Source organism: Asparagus officinalis, chromosome 9 (assembly GCF_001876935.1).
Source record: "Asparagus officinalis chromosome 9, Aspof.V1, whole genome shotgun sequence".
Classification (NCBI taxonomy): Eukaryota; Viridiplantae; Streptophyta; class Magnoliopsida; order Asparagales; family Asparagaceae; genus Asparagus; species Asparagus officinalis.
Window position 1 is genome coordinate 22,015,173 of NC_033802.1, and position 18,569 is coordinate 22,033,741.

An 18,569-nucleotide genomic window follows, 5' to 3' on the forward strand; every position below is an offset into this window, starting at 1 on the left:
GAAATATGATTCTAAGGAGCCACCTTAGATTGAATCTAAGGATGTACCTTCAAAATTAGATTATACTCAATCAATTTACTTGATCCACTCTGTTTAATTTGATCTACATAATTCAGATATCATCTACACTAAAAATTAGGCATATTGGGTTGTATTTACTAATGCATCAAGTGATAGTAAAATTAACGGTTTTATAACAACACAATCAAAGAGGCAATAAAAAATATGTGTTATAAATATTATGATTTTTATTTTTTAGATATTGTAAGATATTTAGATCATAATGAATGGAATGGATCGTTCATATATATATATATATATATATATAAAAGAAAAACGAAGAAACTTGGTACCAAGTTTCTCCATTAAATTTGGTAGTGATGTGGACTAATCTGGTCCACAATTCTAACTTGGAGGGGTTGAGGTAAGTTTGCAAAAAAAAAAACCCACTTTTTTTTAGAAAAATATCTCTCTACCCCCTATCTCTCCCCTTATTTAATGCTCAGTCTCTCTCTCCTCTCTCTCTCTCTCTACCCCCTATCTCTCCCCTTATTTAATGCTCAGTCTCTCTCTCCTCTCTCTCTCTCTCTCTCCCCACCCCCTCAGGCCTGCCACCACTCCTCATTTCCAATGGCACTGCCGCCTCCCCCCTCACTTCCAACCCCGTCGCTGCCGTGACCCTGCCTTCACGATCGCTACGAGTCGTCGCCGCTGCCAACGCCTACTTCTCTGTCGGCGACCGTCGCTACCGCGCCAATGACCCACCACCACCCTCTCCCTTCCAACCAGGCCGCCGCCCCTTCCTTCCAACTTGCCGCCGGTGCCTTCTCTTTCCAACCGCGCGTAGCCTGCCTGCTCCCTGTCGCAACCTCACCGCCGTCCTGCCTTCTCCCTTCCAAACCTGTGCAACGCTCTCCCATTCCAAACGGCCAGGGGTCGCGTTCGTGGTTGTAGGTTTGGAAGGGAGGTGCGTAGTGAATGAGGGGTGGGTGAGAGAGGAGAGAGAGAGAGAGAGAGGAGAAGAGATGAGCGATTAAATAAGGGCGAGAGATAGGGGTAGAGGAGAAGAGAGAGAGGAGAGAGAACTGAGCATTTAAATAAGGGAGAGATGGAGAGATAGGGGTAGAGAGATATTTTTTCTAAAAAAAAGTGGGTTTTTTTTTTTGCAGAAACTTACCTCAACCCCTCCAAGTTAGAATTGTGGGACCAGATTAGTCCACATCACTACCACAATTTAATGGAGAAACTGGTTACCAGTTTTCTCGTTTCTTTTATAATATATATGATATATATATATATATATATATATATATTATATATATATAAGAGAGAGCAGAGAGAGAGAGAGAGAGAGAGAGAGAGGAGAGAGAAATATGATTCTAAGGGGCCACATTTGATTGAATCTAAGAATGCACCTTTTAATATAAAGATTTTGCTACTTCATTGGACGATCCATTCCATTCATTATGATCTAAAATATCTTACAATATCTAAAAATAAAAATCATAATATTTATAACACATATTTTTTATTGCCTCTTTTATTGTGTTGTTATAAAAACCCGTTATTTTACTATTCACTTGATGCATTAGTAAATACAACCCAATATGCTAATTTTTAGTGTAGATGATATCTGAATTATGTAATCAAATTAAACAGAGTGGATCAAGTAAATTGATTGAGTATAATCTAATTTGGAAGGTACATGCTTAGATTCCTATCTAAGTTGGCTCCTTGAATCATATATATATATATTATATATATTATATATATATATATCTATATATATATATATATATATATATATATATATATATATATATATTATATATATATATATATATATATATATATATATATATAGAGAGAGAGAGAGAGAGAGAGAGAGAGATTAATGGGTATCCTTGTCATATGAGCGGGATTTCCTCCTATGACGCCTTCAAAATCACTCATGATCTGAGCGACATTGTGGATGATCCGCTCTGTTGAACTTGATCTACATATTCTAAACCCCAACACACCAAGTTTGGGTGAATTCGTCGTCGTTTGACCCTCCATCGAGCCATGTGAAAGTTCTATTCATTCAAAACCGTTAAAATTGATACGAGTGGATGAAGCGGGTCAAACCACGACGGCGTTCACCCCAAACTTGGTGTGTTAGGCGTTTTAGAATATGCTAGATCAGTTCAACGGAACGGATCATCCACAATGTCGCTTATATAGTGATTTTTAGAGGCGTCATAGGAGAAATCCCTCCTATTGAAAAGGATACCCATTAATCTCATATATATATATAATATATATATATATATTATATATATATATATATATATATAATATATATATATATATATATATATATATATATATATATATATATATATATGATATGTATGTATGTATTGTTGGACCCTAGAGGGCGGGGGCGAGGTTGATTAGGGTCATAAGGCTATAATAGTGTAATAAAATTAGATAAACAAAACACAATATCTAAAAACAATCAATATAGAGGAGATTATAGTTAGGAATCGTTATCCTATGACGTGCGATGTGTTAACGAGGTTCGGTCCGCTGACCTACGTCCCGCTCCCCACTCCCAAGGAGAAATCTACTACACAACCCGGTTGGAGCCGAAACTTTTTCTACACAGCGATCCCTCAACGCATCTTACACTACACAGTTGATCTCACTAGATCACACTCCCACATAATTGATCTACACAAGATCAAACTCTCAAAATAGTAGAAATGGTGTAAGAACCCTCTCTTTACAATGTCCCTATGGCCAAGCAGAAGATCACACTGAAGCTTCGATGTGAAACACAAAAAAACTTAGAAAGAAACATGTTTGAAAATTGACTCTGTAAAAAATGTTCTCTGAAATATTTTTGAAAGAGTTGAGACAATGAGGAAGAAGAAGAGTATAGGTTTAAATAGAAAATCACAGCTGTTTGAACCCATACCCAATCCCTCAAAACCTGGAAACAGAACTGCGCCTGAGATTGTGTGAAATCGGTGCTGAAGTTCATGTACAGATGACCGTGTTGAATTTAAGCGGGCGGTTGACCGTAACTTTTTCTCGCGGTCGAACGCGAGACAGTCCAAGAAACTCAGTAAAGTCCAGAGAACTTTGGCGGTCGACCGCGGCGGTCGACCGGTGGGAAATTTCGAGCTCATGATCGACCACGGACGGTCGACCGTGAAAGTTTCTGCTGCCCACTGACGAATGAACTCAGGCGCGGTCGACCGTGGTGGTCGACCGCCAGATTGATACATTCAAAAAACGATTTTTGACTAACTTAAAATATTTGTAAAAATATTCATTTGACTTCTGAAATATTGTGAAACTTTGTAAAATGTTTTTAATACTAAAAAATTGTTTGAAAGAAGAATTTTGCAAAAATGTCATCATACTTGTGAAAAATAGTGTTTTGTGAAATATGCCTCAAAAAATATAAATATGAAAACGTGTGTGCTGTATCCCAATAGCTTCAAGTGAAATTGATAACTCTTTGCCTACATTCTAGCACTAGAGAGAAAATAAAAACTAGTAAATTCCTTACGAGAATACAATTCTTGAGTCTTGATATAGCTTGAGTTGGATGAAGCTTCTTATTGCATTTGGTGTTCTTGAATAAACGTTGCTTCATCACTATGCTCCTCCTCTCTTTTGGATATCATCGTTGTAGCGCATATTCCATCTAATCCTCCATTTGTGGTACTAACATGCCTAGATATGTATATTAACTGTATTATCACTCAATAAGCACCAATTAGTACGCATAATGGTGGTTGTAAAACATCATCAAAACATAAGGCCTAACAATCTCCCCCTTTTTGATGATTTAACAACCAACCATTATATACGAGCAAAATAAATATGACTTATAGATAGTGCCTCCCCTATCTATGAGCTTCCCTAAATATATGCCAACAAATGAGGAGATTTCTCTCCCCCTTTGTCACCATCAAAAAATGGGGGTAAGAAAAAATGCATGCAAATGTAACTAAACAAGCAAGCAAATAGAACTTTCATTATATTGCATAAGCCCAAGCCATTTCTTATGTGACAAAAATCATCTTCACCAAGAGGCTTAGTAAATATATCCGCTAATTGAGATTTTGTGTCAACAAACACTAGGGATACATCTTGTCTCTCTATAGTTGATCGCGTAAGAAATGATGGCGCCACATCAATATGCCTGATTCTAGAATGCAAAACCGAATTTTTGAGAAAATATTAATAGCACTAAGTGTTATCACAAAAGATTTTTATATTTGAAAATTCAAATCATAGTCAACTAAGCTTTGTTTCATCATAAAACTTAGGCACAATTATAGCCGTGCGGTAATGTATTCTGCTTCCGTAGTGGACAATGCAACGTATTTTGTTTCTTAGAGCCCAAGAAACAACGTGAATTTCCTAAGAATTAGGCATGTTCCACTCGTACTCTTGCGATCTACCTTACATCCGGTATAGTCGGCATCACAAAAACCATATAAATCAAAGAAGTGCTCTTTGGATAAAATAAACCAATATTAAAAATTCCATCAACATACTTAATGATCCTTTTAACCACAATTAAATGAGATGCTTTAGGAGAAGCTTGAAATGTGCACATGCACACACACTTAACATGATATCGGCGTCGTCTACTAGCCGGTAAGATAAAGAGACTACCTATCATTACATCGTATAGTTTTTGGTCCACATCTTCACCACTCTCATCCGGCATCAAGCTTAGTACTTGTACTCTATGGGCAGTAGGCGCATGCCTTAGATATTCTCCAAATTGCAATTTCTTTACAATTCCTTAGCATACTGCTTTGAGAAATGAAATATCCATCCTTAGTTTGCCTTGACTTGGCAGCCCAAGAAAGAATTGTAAGCTCTTTCCATCATACTCATCTAAAAATGATCTTGCATAACTTTAGAAAATTCCTTACACAAAGATTCATTGTAGTAGCCCACGAAAATGGATATCATCAACATATATTTTGCAACTAAAATGAAATCTTTTTTTTTCTCACAAGAGACGTGTTAATCAATTGTTCCTTTCGAAAGAACCATTTTCAACAGAAAACTAGAGAGGCGCAGCATACCAATCTGCTAGGCAGCTTGTTTCAACCCAATATAAAATTTTTTGAACCCCGCTAAACATGATTAGGAAAAGCCATGATCTATGAAATCGGGGGGTTGCTCAACATTATACTTCCTCTTTTATAAAAACTATTTAAAAACCGCCCACTTTTAACATCCCCTTATTTTGAAATTAATTTGAAATTTTATAAGCTAGGCAAAATGCCAAAACATCCTAATTGAGATTCCAACCTTACAACCGGTATGTGCAAAAGTTTTGTCATAGTCTATGCCCTCCTCTTGATTGTATTCCTTAGACAACAAACGCAGGCTTTATTCTAGTTAACAATGCCATGCTCATCAAGTTTGTTCCTAAAAAACCCATTTAGCTACAATTACACTAGTATTTTTAGGTCTAGGAACTTAGTTCAAACATTCATTCTTTTAAAATTGTTTAGTTCATCATGCCATAGCTAAAACCTAAAATTCATCATTTAAAGCATCATTAATCTTTTTAGGCTCTAGTTGAGATAAGAAGTAACATTACTACACTCACTCAAAGCTTTGAGAGAGAACAACTCCATTGTGAAGGCGCCTCCCAATTATTTGTTCCATTTGGATGTTTGATGCCGAATTTCAAGGCTTTTAGGAAGTTCAACTTGTTCATGAGCATTGCGAGCTAGTCCACATCCTTTGTGCTTCTATAGAGGGTGTATCATTGATTCTGTAAAAATTCCAATTCTCCCTCAACATCATCATCGTTATATCTTCCTAGGTAAAACAACTCATTAATGGATTTGAAGGAAGATTTTGTTTGTTTACCTTTCGCGCACAATCTTTCACATATGGCTATCTTTGATGAAGTGCAAGTTAGGCTAAGACCCTTTTACCAAGATTCTCTTGGGACCAATTCTTGCCATATCAATTCCATGTTTGCATGCCAAACGCTCTTATGCAAATCCAAGAGTTTTCATCAATTGCGCAAGCGCACTTCACATCTTGATTCACAATCATTTCATCTCAAAAATGTACACATTTTCAGACTTAACGATTCAGCCAACAAAAACAAATTTTCCATTCATACTAATAATGCATTTGTCCGGGTTTAAAGGAAATATCAAAACCTTATTACTTAATTGGCTAATGCCGCTAAGAAAGATTATGATTCAATCCATTTACCAAATCAAACATCTTCTATACACGGGTGAAAGTTTTCTTACCAATAGAACTCATACCAATGATCTTTACCTTTCTCACCACACCGAAAGGAGACGCTACCTCCTTCAATCCTTGCATAGGGTTACAAATAGCTCTTTGTTTACCCGTCATATGACTGTGAGCAACCACTATCAATGGTACCACATCTCTCTACGTTCAGTGATCGTGATGTTCCTTATAAAAAGATCGAATCGCGTGCTAGTTAACTCTTAGGTACCCAAATCTTGGCGTCCTTGGTGGTTTAGTAAACTTGGTACCTTTGGCGTACCCATGTCATGCCATAGAAATCATGATTATCTTTGACCTACGAATGAGTGAATATGCATAATGTTTCAATACTATATGTGCACACAAATTTCTCTTGCTGTGTTGAGCATGATATCTCGAGCCTGCCACCACTCCTCACTTCAAATGGCCCACTGCCCGGCCCGCCCCTTCCTTCCAACCCCGTCCTGCCGTGGACCCTGCCTTCACGATCGCTACATCGTCGCCGCTGCAACCTACCTTCTCTGTCGCGACCGTCTACCGCCATGACCCCACCACCACCTCTCCCTCCAACCAGCGCCGCCCCTTCTTTCCAACTTTGCCGCCGGCTGCCGTCTCCTTTCCAAGTCCCGCCGTAGCCGCCTCTCCCTTCCAACCTCACCGCCTCCTCCTCTCCCTTCCAAACCTGGCAACCTCTCCCTTCAAACGGCAGGGTCGCGTTCGTGGTTGTAGGTTTGGAAGGGGAGGTGCGTAGTGAATGAGGGGGTGGGGAGCAGAGAGAGAGAGAGAGGAGAGAGAGACTGAGCATTAAATAAGGGGAGAGATAGGGGTAGAGAGAGAGAGAGAGGAGAGGAGAACTGACATTAAATAAGGGGAGAGATAGGGGGTAGAGAGATTTTTCTAAAAAAAAGTGGGTTTTTTTTTTGGCAAACTTACCTCAACCCCTCCAAGTTAGAAATTGTGGAGCGCAGATTAGTCCAGCATCACTACCGAATTTAATGGAGAAACTTGGTACAAGTTTCTTCGTTTTTCTTTTATATATATATTATATATATATAATATATATATATATATATTAATATATATATAGAGAGAAGAGAGAGAGAGAGGAGGAGAGAGGAGAGAGAAATATGATTCTAAGGGGCCACATTTGATTGAATCTAAGAATGCACCTTTTAATATAAAGATTGTGCTACTTCATTGGACGATCCATTCCATTCATTATATCTAAATATCTTACAATAATCTAAAAAATAAAATGATAATATTTATAAACACATATTTTTTATTGCCTCTTTGATTGTGTTTGTTATAAAACCGTAATTTTACTATCACTTGATGCATTAGTAAATACAACCCAATATGCCAAATTTTTAGTGTAGATGATATCTGAATTATGTAGATCAAATTAAACAGAGTGGATCAAGTAAATTGATTGAGTATATCTAATTTTTGAAGGTACATGCTTAGATTCTATCTAAGTTGGCTCCTTGAATCATATATATATTATTATATATATATATATATATATACTATATATATATATATATATGTATATATATATATATAATATATATATATATATATATATATATATATATTATATTATATATATATAGAGAGAGAGGAGAGAGAAGAGAGAGAGATAATGGCGTATCCCTGTCCATATGAGGGGATTCCTCCTATGACGCCTCTAAAATCACATGATTTGAGCGACATTGTGGGATGATCGCTCTGTTTGAACCTTGATCTACGATATTCCTAAACCCCAACCACACCAAGTTTGCGGGTGAATTCGTTGCTCGTTTTGGACCCTTCATCGGCCATGTGAAAAGTTCTTTCATTCAAACGTTAAAATTGTGTACGAGTGGATGAAGGTCAAACGACGACGGGTTCACCCCAAACTTGGCTGTGGTTAGGGTTTTTAGAATATGTAGATCAAGTCAACGAAGCGGAATCCACAATGTCGCTTTAATCATGTATTTTTAGAGGCCGTCATGGAGAAGATCCCCTCCTATGAAAAGGATACCCATTAATCTCATATATATAATATATATAATATATATATATATATAAAAATATATATATATTATATATATATATATAAATATATAATTATTATATTAATATATATATATGTATGTATGTATGTGTTGTTGGACCCTAGAGGGGGGGGGGGTTTGATTAGGTCATAAGGCTATAATTATTGTGTAATAAAGATTAGAATAAACAAAACAACAATATCTAAAAACAATCAATATAGAGGAGGGATATGGTTAGGGAATCGTTATCCTAGTGACCGTGCGATGTGTTAAGCGAGGTTGCGGTCGGCGACACTACGTCCTCCGGTCCACTCCAAGGAGAAATCTCTACAACAACCCGGTTGGGGCCGAAAACTTTTTGCTACCACGATGCCCTCAGCGATCTGTACACTACAACAGTTGATTCACTAGATCACACTCCCCACCTAATTGATTACACAAGATCAAACTCTCAAGAATTAGTACGAAATGGTGTAAGAACGGCCTCGCTTTACAATGTCCCTATGGCAAGAGGAGAGTCCTCTACTCGATTGAAACACAAAAAAACTTAAGAAAGAAACATGTTTGAAAATTTGAGCTCTGCTAAAGAAAAATGTTCTCTGAACGATATTTTTGAAAGAGTTGAGACAATGAGGAAGAAGAAGAGGTATAGCGTTAAATAGAAATCACAAGCTGTTTGAAACGCCTAGCCCCCCAATCCCTCAAAACCTGAAACAGAACTGCGCTGAGATTGTTCGTGGAAATCGCGTGCTGAAGTTCTTACCAGATCACGCGTTGAATTTAGGTAAAGCGGGCGGTTTGAACCGAACTGTTTCGCTGGTCGAAAACGCGAGACAGTCCAGAAACTCAGTAAAGTCCCAGAGACTTTTTGGCGGTCGACGCGCGGGCGGTCGACCGTGGGAAATTTCCGAGCTCATGATCGACCACGCACCGCCTCGACCGTGGACAAGATTTCTGGGCCCACGGACGACGAATGAAACTCAGGCGCGGTCGACGTGGTGGTCCGACCCGCCGATTGATACATTCAAAAAACTGATTTATTGACTAACTAAAAATATTGTGTAAATACATTCATTGACTTCTGAAATTGTAGAACTTTGTTAAAATGTTTTTTAATACTAAAAAAAATGTTTGAAAGAAGGAATTTGCAAAATGTCATCATACTTGTGAAAAATAGTGTTTTGTGAAATATTGCTCAAAAAATATAAATATGGAAACGTGGTGTGTGATATCCAGCAATAGCTTCAAGTGAATTTGATACACTCTTTGCCTAACAATTCTAGCACTAAGAGAGAACAAATACAAACTAGTATATCCTTACGAGAATACATATTCTTGAGTCATTGTATAGCTTGAGTGGATGAACGCTTCTTATTCGCATTTGGTGTTCTGTAATAAACGTTGCCTTCATCACATGCCTCCTCCTGCGCTTTGGATTACATCGTTGATAGCGGCATATTCCATCTACATCCTCCATTTGTGGTACTGAACATGCCTAGATATGTATATTAACTGTATTATCACTCCAATAAGCCAATTGTACCGGATATGGTGGTGTACAAACATCATCCAAAACATAAGGGTAACAATCTCCCCTTTCTTGCATGATTACAACACCAACCATTATATAACGAGCAAAATAATATTTACTTATAGTAGGGTGCTCCCAGCTATCTTATGAGCTTACCCTAGAATATATGCAACAAATGAGGAAGATTTCTCCCCCTTTGTCACCATCAAAAATGGGGGTAAAGAAAAATGCATGACAAAATTGTACTAAACAACGAGCAGCAAATAGAACTTTTCCATATATTGCATAGCCCAAAGCCCGAGCTTTCTTATGTGCACAAAAATCATACTTCACAAGAGGCTCAGTAAATATATCCGCTAATTGAGATTTGTGTCACAAACACTAAGGGATACATCTGCTCTCTAGTTTATCGCGTAGAAATGAGTGCCGCACATCATATGCTTGATCTCTTACGGAATGCAAAACGACATTTTTGAGGAAAATATTAATCAGCACTAAGTGTTATCACAAAAGATTTTTATATTTGAAAAATTCAAATCATAGTCAACTAACCTTTGCTGTTCATCCATAAAACTAGGCACAATATATAGCGCTCGGTAATGTATTCTGGCTTCGTAGTGGACAAAATGCAACGCTTCCTCTCTTTTCTTAAAGCCATAGAAACAAGTGAATTTCCCTAGAATTAGCATGTTCACTCGTACTCCTTGCGATTACCTTACATCCGGTATAGTGGGGCATCACAAAAACCATATTAGAATGAAAACGAGGTGGCTCTTTGCATAAAATAAACCAATATTAAAAATTCCATCAACATACCTTAATGATCCTTTTAACGCACAATTAAATGAGGATGCTTAGGAGAAGTTTGAAATGTCGCACATGCACACACACTAAACATCGATATCGGGTCTCTAACTAGCGGTACAGATACAAGAAGATACCTATCCATGACATCACGTATAGTTTTTTGCGTCCACATCTTCACCCACTCTCATCCGGCATCAAGTTAGTACTTGTACTCATCCGGGAAGTAGGCGCATGTTAGAATTCTAACAAATTGAATTTCTTTACCAATTCCTTTAGCATTACCTTGCTTTGAGAAATGAATATCCCATCTTGTTTGCTTGACCTTGGAGTTATGAATGTACCTAAAGAAAAAAGTTCCGCTACACCGCCAACCTCATTGTTTCTATTTTATCTTTATTTTTCTTTCTAAGGATAAGATTTTAGCCCGATTCTATTATTAGAACATTGGTAGGTAGAGAAGCGCATGCAGCTCAGGGTAAGTGAACTGGTTGCAGGCCTGAACTTTAAAGCTAACTGCATGCTCACTAATATTTAAATCTTCTATCTTATGTGTCACCATATGCTGGCATGTCGCTAGGTAGTGTGTTTTTATTTGCTCACTTGTAGTAGTTTTGACTCCATAGTTATAGCTTTCGTATCGCTAAACCTTGTCAAATCAGGTTCAGTTCCCATTGCGTGCAAGAAATCTTTCATGTTTGTTACAAGGTAAGTTGCATTAGTTTTTGCAGTTTGTTGCACGCAAAGTGCAATTTGCAGAAATTCAGCACCACTTTCAGCAGAAGAAAGGAATTGCTGGAAGTTTCTAGCAACTATATTTTCAAGAATCACAAACGTATGATCATTTACTTTGTCAAATCTAACTTATTTAGTTAAACCTAACTCATTTATATGAGCTTATAAGTTGGCTTACTTAAACTTTTTTTAATTGGACTTCTAAGCTAGTTTGCTGATGATTTACCAATCACTTAGCCATGAAAAAGCTACTTAAAAGCTAGTTTGACGGGGAAATAAAACGCTCTCCGAAGCACACTCAATATGAAAACCCTCTATAACTGTTACCTAATCCTCCAAAGACCGCACAAAACACGCACTCAATTATCACAAACTAGAGAAGAGATTCTACATGAAAGCACAAACAGCATCAGTTCAGAACACAGGTAGGTAACCAAGGTACAATCAGCATAACGAATCTTCGACTCCATGTCGTGAAGACCAACAATAGCTCTATGTTTTTCACAATTTTTGCGCAAAACCAAGCGTCTTTTACCTGATGAAAGGTACTGATAAATGGTATTCATTAATCGCATTTGTAGACGATATGGTAAGTGGCATCACATTCTTCCATGCAACTTGATGAAGATCAACTGGCACCTGCACTGTAATGCAAAACAAGCAAAGACAAACGACACGAATAAGACCTGAATCCAGCCTTTCATGGCTTCACATAACCAGAATACCAACAAACCAAAATAAGTGTATAATAATTCATCAATTTCCCTAAGCCAAGGGTGAAAAAACATAATAGGTTCCCGAAGAGCCATCCCCATGAAAAGCCAAGTAAAAGCATAATGCTTCAGCACATTCTAGCTAATTAGCATTCCCCATTGTTATCTACAAAGTCCCGCAACATCTTAGACTAAAATAAAGCTGCACTTGCTGCAGTTATCAGACCGCCACCAGTTTGGTGCAGCATAGCATCGATTTCGTCCCCTTCTTCCATTTCAAGCTGAAAAAATAAAAGCAACAAAACTAGAATTAAATAAAAACGCTAGAAAGAGTGAGAATCATATCACAAGAGATACGGCTGTATTTACTTCATCAGGGGTTTGCTCTCCTCGAAGCCTACGACCATCAAACAGGAAGGCGATGGAATTTATATCCACAGACTGCCGGTCACAATATGCATTCATGAGCTTCTTCAACTGGGTGCTGCGCTTGATCCTGAAAAACACCTCATTCCCATCCTGTTCAACAAGAAAGTTGAGCGTGAGATAAAATGTCGAACATAGACAGATGGACTATGTCCTCAAACAAACTGGTTTGTCCATCAAAGTTGATTGAGCAACTATCCTAATAATAAACATATTTTACTAAAGCAGAAAGTTGCCAGAATTGATCAATAACATGTTCTGCAGATGTTTACTTAAATCGAGATGCACAAATGTATATCCAAGCTTCAACAAGGACAATTTGATAACTCGCAAAAGAACATGGAAGGCATGATGTATCACTTTGGTAGTTATAGTACTATGCCTTGGTACTTCAATGAATTTTATACTACTACCTAGTAATTCCAACGTAAGAAATATTCATGCTGTTGAATGAAATTGCATAAAATGGTAGAACAAGCAGCCGAGCATTTGACAGATCTTCGCAATCAAGAGACAATCTGAACAAAGTAAAGATGCAGAAACAACTATCTATAGATAAACGAGCAAGTGTAACAAGAGATGAGCGCTGGTGAGGTCATCATCATAATATAACAGCAGAAACTAAGCTTGAGAATTATACGACAAACAATCGCTCAAGAAGAATTTTGTTACAGTCTGGGATCATATATTTGTAATTATTGGAAGCACTGAACATAGGTTTTGAAAAAAGTGAATGTAAAATCTGGACGAAAGAAAAAATGTACGGCTCTCACTAACCGAACAGAGGCCACAATTGAGCAGAATGGGCCAAAAGAATTCATTTTATATATGTCCAGTCTAGTTATTGGTAGTAATTTGAGTTTCCAACACTCCCTCGGTTCTACCATGCTTTTGCAGTTTGTACACCAATTAGCACAAGGCACAGGGTAAACATATTAAAGAGGTGCTTACAGCCCAGATAACAAATCTTCTGAAAGGTTTCAAACAATTCTGAGCAAATATAAATGGTGCTCTGTTTCGTCACATCATGATTCATCAGAATATAAGTAAATGATAATATCATGTCCTAAATCAGATAAGCATGATAAAAAAAAGGAAACAAATGAACACACCTGCGCACGCACACACAAACTTATGACTTGAAAGCCAGTTTAATACTGTGCACCACATTCTTTTGAAACACAAGCATCTCAATATACATCTTCAATTTAGATCATGTGACTTAGCTTTTATCCAAGACTTAGCTTTTATCCAAGAAACAGGCAAACTTGGTAGCGAAGCGGCTGTAGTTTGTTAATTAATCACACTCAAAATCACATCATTTTCATGATCCCCATATGAAAGCAACCACATACATCAAACAAAGATCTCATAAGTACCAAGATCAGAAGCACTTGGGATGAAGTATGTAGATTCTACTCTGTTTTCAGACACATCTAGGTCCAGCTCTCATGGTCCATTCCCGAGAACACCGTATCCTACAAGGAACTCTTCAAGTTGTTATTTTTTAAGCTAAGAATAATTCTCGTTTCTCCACAATAAAATCCTCAGGACATGCAAATAATCAACTAATATACTTGCTATATTCATCTTCAATCAACCTCTTTCCTACGTAGAGGATTGTGTTTCCCAGTGGATTTCTATTATACACCAATTAATGTGCTTTCTAAGACCTTATAGTTTTACTTACTACAGGGAGATGAGACCTTAGGGCGGGGTTGGATAGCTTTTTTTTAAGAGTGGATGGGAGGAGTTGGGGATGCTATAATGCTAACCATTATAAAATTGTGTTTGTTTTCATTTTAGTAAGCGAGGGGAAGGATTGGGAAGGTTAAAAAGAAGAAAATTTCCTTACTTTCTTAGGCCTCAAATGGACAGATTCGGAGGGGAGAGGTTGGATTTTGGATGGATTGCTCCCTTCTCTTCCTATTTTCTACTCTAAACAAATACAATTAGTTACATCACACTCATTTCCTCTTCTTTCCCTCCCCTTAGGTTTAGACTGTTTAGTTCAATCATCCCGGTCCCCTACCCTCTTCTCTATCCAAACCATCGATTAGTACTACTATTAGAATGAGAATGTGGACCTCTTTACCTCATCAATGATTTCAAGACAAAGGGATCCACCTACCTCTTCCAATCACTGGCAGACAAAAAAAAAGTAGTACCAAAAAGTAATACAAGCACTACTCCATGAAAAATAGAATAAAGACAATTTCACGTAGGAAATGTGATGGGAAGAGAAAATTAAAAAATTGTCAAATCCAAAGAAGCAAAAAAAAAATCAACTTAACAAGCATGACTATCTTGTTGTTAATTGAGAGAAAAATTATCTGAAAACAATAATAACTTGAAGCAATGAAAAAAAAGATCTGAAAACAATGGCAACTTGAAACAACGGTAACCTACAATGTTTGCAAAGAATGCGTATTCTACAAATGCATATATGATTATTTATATAGATCCTAAGCATGAAATAAATGTAGCAATACTTAGATTAAATCATACAATATTGTTAGATAATATACACATTGTAATGTGATAAAATAACATATAGTTTAATACGCACATCACATAGTCACAAACTAATGATTTAATGTAATTATCAAAGGGAAAAACATGCCTATTAAAAACAATCATCATTATATTGCTTTTTTCCTCTTAAAGCGGTCCAACAGCTTAATACTAATGCTTCAGCCGTTTATGCCCACTTTGGGTGGCTTTTAGGCAGCTTTAGGCTATTTTAAGGTGCATTTAGGCCGCATGGGCTGCATTTAGATCGGTTGGACCACTTTTACATTGCTTTCTTCATGAAAGTGCTTTTCGGCTGCATTTGGTTCTTAGGATCACAGCAAGGTGTCACTTCCACTTTTTGAGCACTTTTTCCAGCTTTTTACAACATTGAATTAGACAAACAATTGCGAGTTAAAACAATTCTTCATGATGGAAACAAATACATTGTATAAACAAAGACCTCAAGTCAGACAAAGCCTCAAGTATATCAGATATGCAAATATGAGAAACTTGACATTAGTAAAAATGGAACTTAGCTCTTCTAACAATGTGACAAATTTTCGGTGAAGTTTCATTTGCAGCAATAGGCGAACAAGATGCAACTGAAATTATTCAATATAAGAATTACCTAAACTTGTGATTAGATGAAAGATGCAAGAAGAGAAAATAGCTAAGGAAGCTCAACAGAACATACTAATACCATTTTAACTCGCGAAGAACCAAAGAAACATAGCCGTACCAACCAAACACTTAGATTTCAGCAATCTGATAATATTATGACAATTTTGCTAATGACACTAGAATACACTGCAGATAAGAGTCCTGATTGACCCCATACATCCACAATTTTAGGCCCTGTTTGGCCAAAAACAGAGAAAGGAAAGGAGCTGTGCGTGTTTTAAAAGGAAATTGCCTAATCAAGCGTAAGGCTAATTTCATCCAAGATGTGAAATTATAGCTATAGGATGTCTTCCAAAACTGCTCGAGCCTTGATATTTGCAAAAATATTTTAAAAACACCCAATAGCTCACTTAAGCTCATGCGCCCTAACACAAATAATTTTGTGTGCTTAACAAGAGTTAGCTAGAGTTAGTCGAAACTCCACACTAACTGCTCTCATCGCCAAACCGGAGACAGGAATTTAGCATAAGCACATTGATAATTCAAATCATAAAATATCAATCTAATTTGGTAATCTCAAACATAAAACTACATAACAATAACAATCAAACTAAAATTGACAAAATAAATAAACATAGAAAATCAATGCACTTCCTTACTTTCACAGATGTATAAAATGCTAGATTAAGCGTTGAAGTCAAGATCACCGAAATGGATAGTATCTAGCATTAAGGATGCACACTTCCAACGATCCATGAGACAAGCAATTGATCTCAAATATTACAAAGGTATGCACGATAAACACGCACATTTTCTCAGATTTCCTTGAACATCCTTTTACTTTAAATTATGCCGCATCTTTTTTCCTACCTTTTTGACAATCAGCAAAAAAAAAAAAATCAAACAATTCTGGTATGTAAAGTACTAAAATAGAATTAAGAATCCAACAGTTCGACAAATTATTTTACCAAAAAAGGAAAAAAGTTTTACTTAATTGAACGGTCTATAGCTTAATCTACCAAAAACCCTAGCCCGATCCTTCTGATGGCCAGAATTTTGTGGTAGGATTGGATAAAATTAGGGGTAGGGTTTGAATTACGGCGTTACCTAGCCCCTAAACTAAAGATAGCAGCAGATCGCTAAAAATTTTAGATCAGAACTCGATTAGGGTTTGATGGTGATGATACCTGCCCCTTGACCTTGAGATTGATGTGGATCTGATCCCCTGGTTTCTTATCCTCCTCCTGATTCGCACCCGACATCCTGCTTCTCCTTCTTCTTCTTCTTCCTCCTCTCGATCGAGATCTCTAGTTAGGGTTTCTAGCCAGGGTTTCTCTTAAAAATGAGAGGAAAGCGAGGAAAAGCTTGGGAAGCGGAAGCAGCGGCGATTAAAATAAGATCTCTTACCTTTTCCAAAAAAAATCAATGGGAGGCCCGTGACTTTCTTGGATATTTTTCGCATCGGAAATTACGCTCAAATACGATGGCTGTGTTTGGAGATTTGGGCCATGTATCTAAAATTCAGGTTATTTGAAATTCAAATCTCTAATTTGGGTTCTAATTTGGGCTAAGATTTTAAATCAACTAGTTTCAGGCTCGTGCGATGCACGAATTTATTTAATATACAAAAATTGATGTAGCAAAAGAATGCAAATTAAAACATTAATAATATATAAGTAGTCAGAAATGATACAACCTAAGTTGCATATATGTTTGACTTACTATTATACTGTAAAAAAGAATCAAAATATAATTTCCCTATTATCATAATAAAATAGATAAAATGTCACATGGCTATATGATTAATGTTATAATATTTTGCTATACCAAGTAATTAGTATGCAGCATAAAGTTTAGTTCCAAACAAAATATTTAAAGCATCTAGAGATACCTGTCAAGTATATATATGTATGAATCAAGACAATAATTATCAATATATTGATAAACAAAATATCTATCATAATCATATCAAGTAGTTAGGTTTCTCAACGCAAAACCACCAAAAAAATATGTAGTGCATACAAAAGTTTACTAAATAATGTTTTAGACCAGAATACTAAATATAAGTTTCAGACATCATGAATCAGATATAGATTTATCAAAAAGGAGCTTGAACTCTCTGTAGAATATTCTAATTCTCTTTTTAATTTTGATCTGTTTTTATCAACTAGTTTCAGGCTCGTGCGATGCACGAATTTATTTAATATACAAAAATTGATGTAGCAAAAGAATGCAAATTAAAACATTAATAATATATAAGTAGTCAGAAATGATACAACCTAAGCTGCATATATGTTTGACTTACTATTAAACTGTAAAAAAGAATCAAAATATAATTTCCCTATTATCATAACAAAATAGATAAAATGTTTCATGTCTATATAATTAATGTTATAATATTTTGCTATACCAAGTAATTAGTATGCAGCATAAAGTTTAGTTCCAAACAAAATATTTAAAGCACATAGAGATACATGTCAAGTATATATATCTATGAATCAAAACAATAATTATCAATATACTGATAAACAAAATATCTATCATAATCATATCAAGTAGTTAGATTTCTCAACGCAAAACCACCAAAAAAATATGTAGTGCATACAAAAGTTTACTAAATAAGGTTTTAGACCAAAATACTAAATATAAGTTTCAAACATCATGACTCGGATAGAGATTTTTCAAAAAGGAGCTTGAACTCTCTGTAGAATATTCTAATTCTATTTTCAATTTTGATCTGTTTTTGCTTTTTGTTGCTAGACATTTGCGGACAAATCAAGTCTACTGAAACTGAGTGCTTGACATCAGATTCCAATAAATTTCTCTTGCAAGGAGTAATGTTATCCGAGGAACAAATTTTAACTTTATTGTCACAAGTGACCGATAGCGAGCACTGTGTTT

At 36.4% G+C, this 18,569-nt stretch overlaps 1 protein-coding gene across 2 annotated transcripts; it reads right to left on the reverse strand.

Moving 5' to 3' along the window:
* LOC109824023 (small ubiquitin-related modifier 1-like) lies at positions 12,075-17,198 on the reverse strand. 2 transcript variants are annotated; one of them, XM_020390530.1, is made up of 4 exons: positions 17,076-17,198; positions 16,856-16,988; positions 12,477-12,626; positions 12,075-12,388 (listed from the first exon to the last, which is right to left on the reverse strand). In XM_020390530.1, the coding sequence occupies exons 2-4, from the start codon at positions 16,928-16,930 to the stop codon at positions 12,299-12,301; spliced, it is 315 nt and encodes a 104-aa protein (XP_020246119.1). In that variant the 5' UTR covers positions 16,931-16,988; positions 17,076-17,198; the 3' UTR covers positions 12,075-12,298. The 2 variants fall into 2 exon arrangements, with proteins under 2 accessions (XP_020246119.1, XP_020246118.1); XM_020390529.1 differs by lacking the exon at positions 17,076-17,198 and having other exon boundaries at positions 16,856-17,068.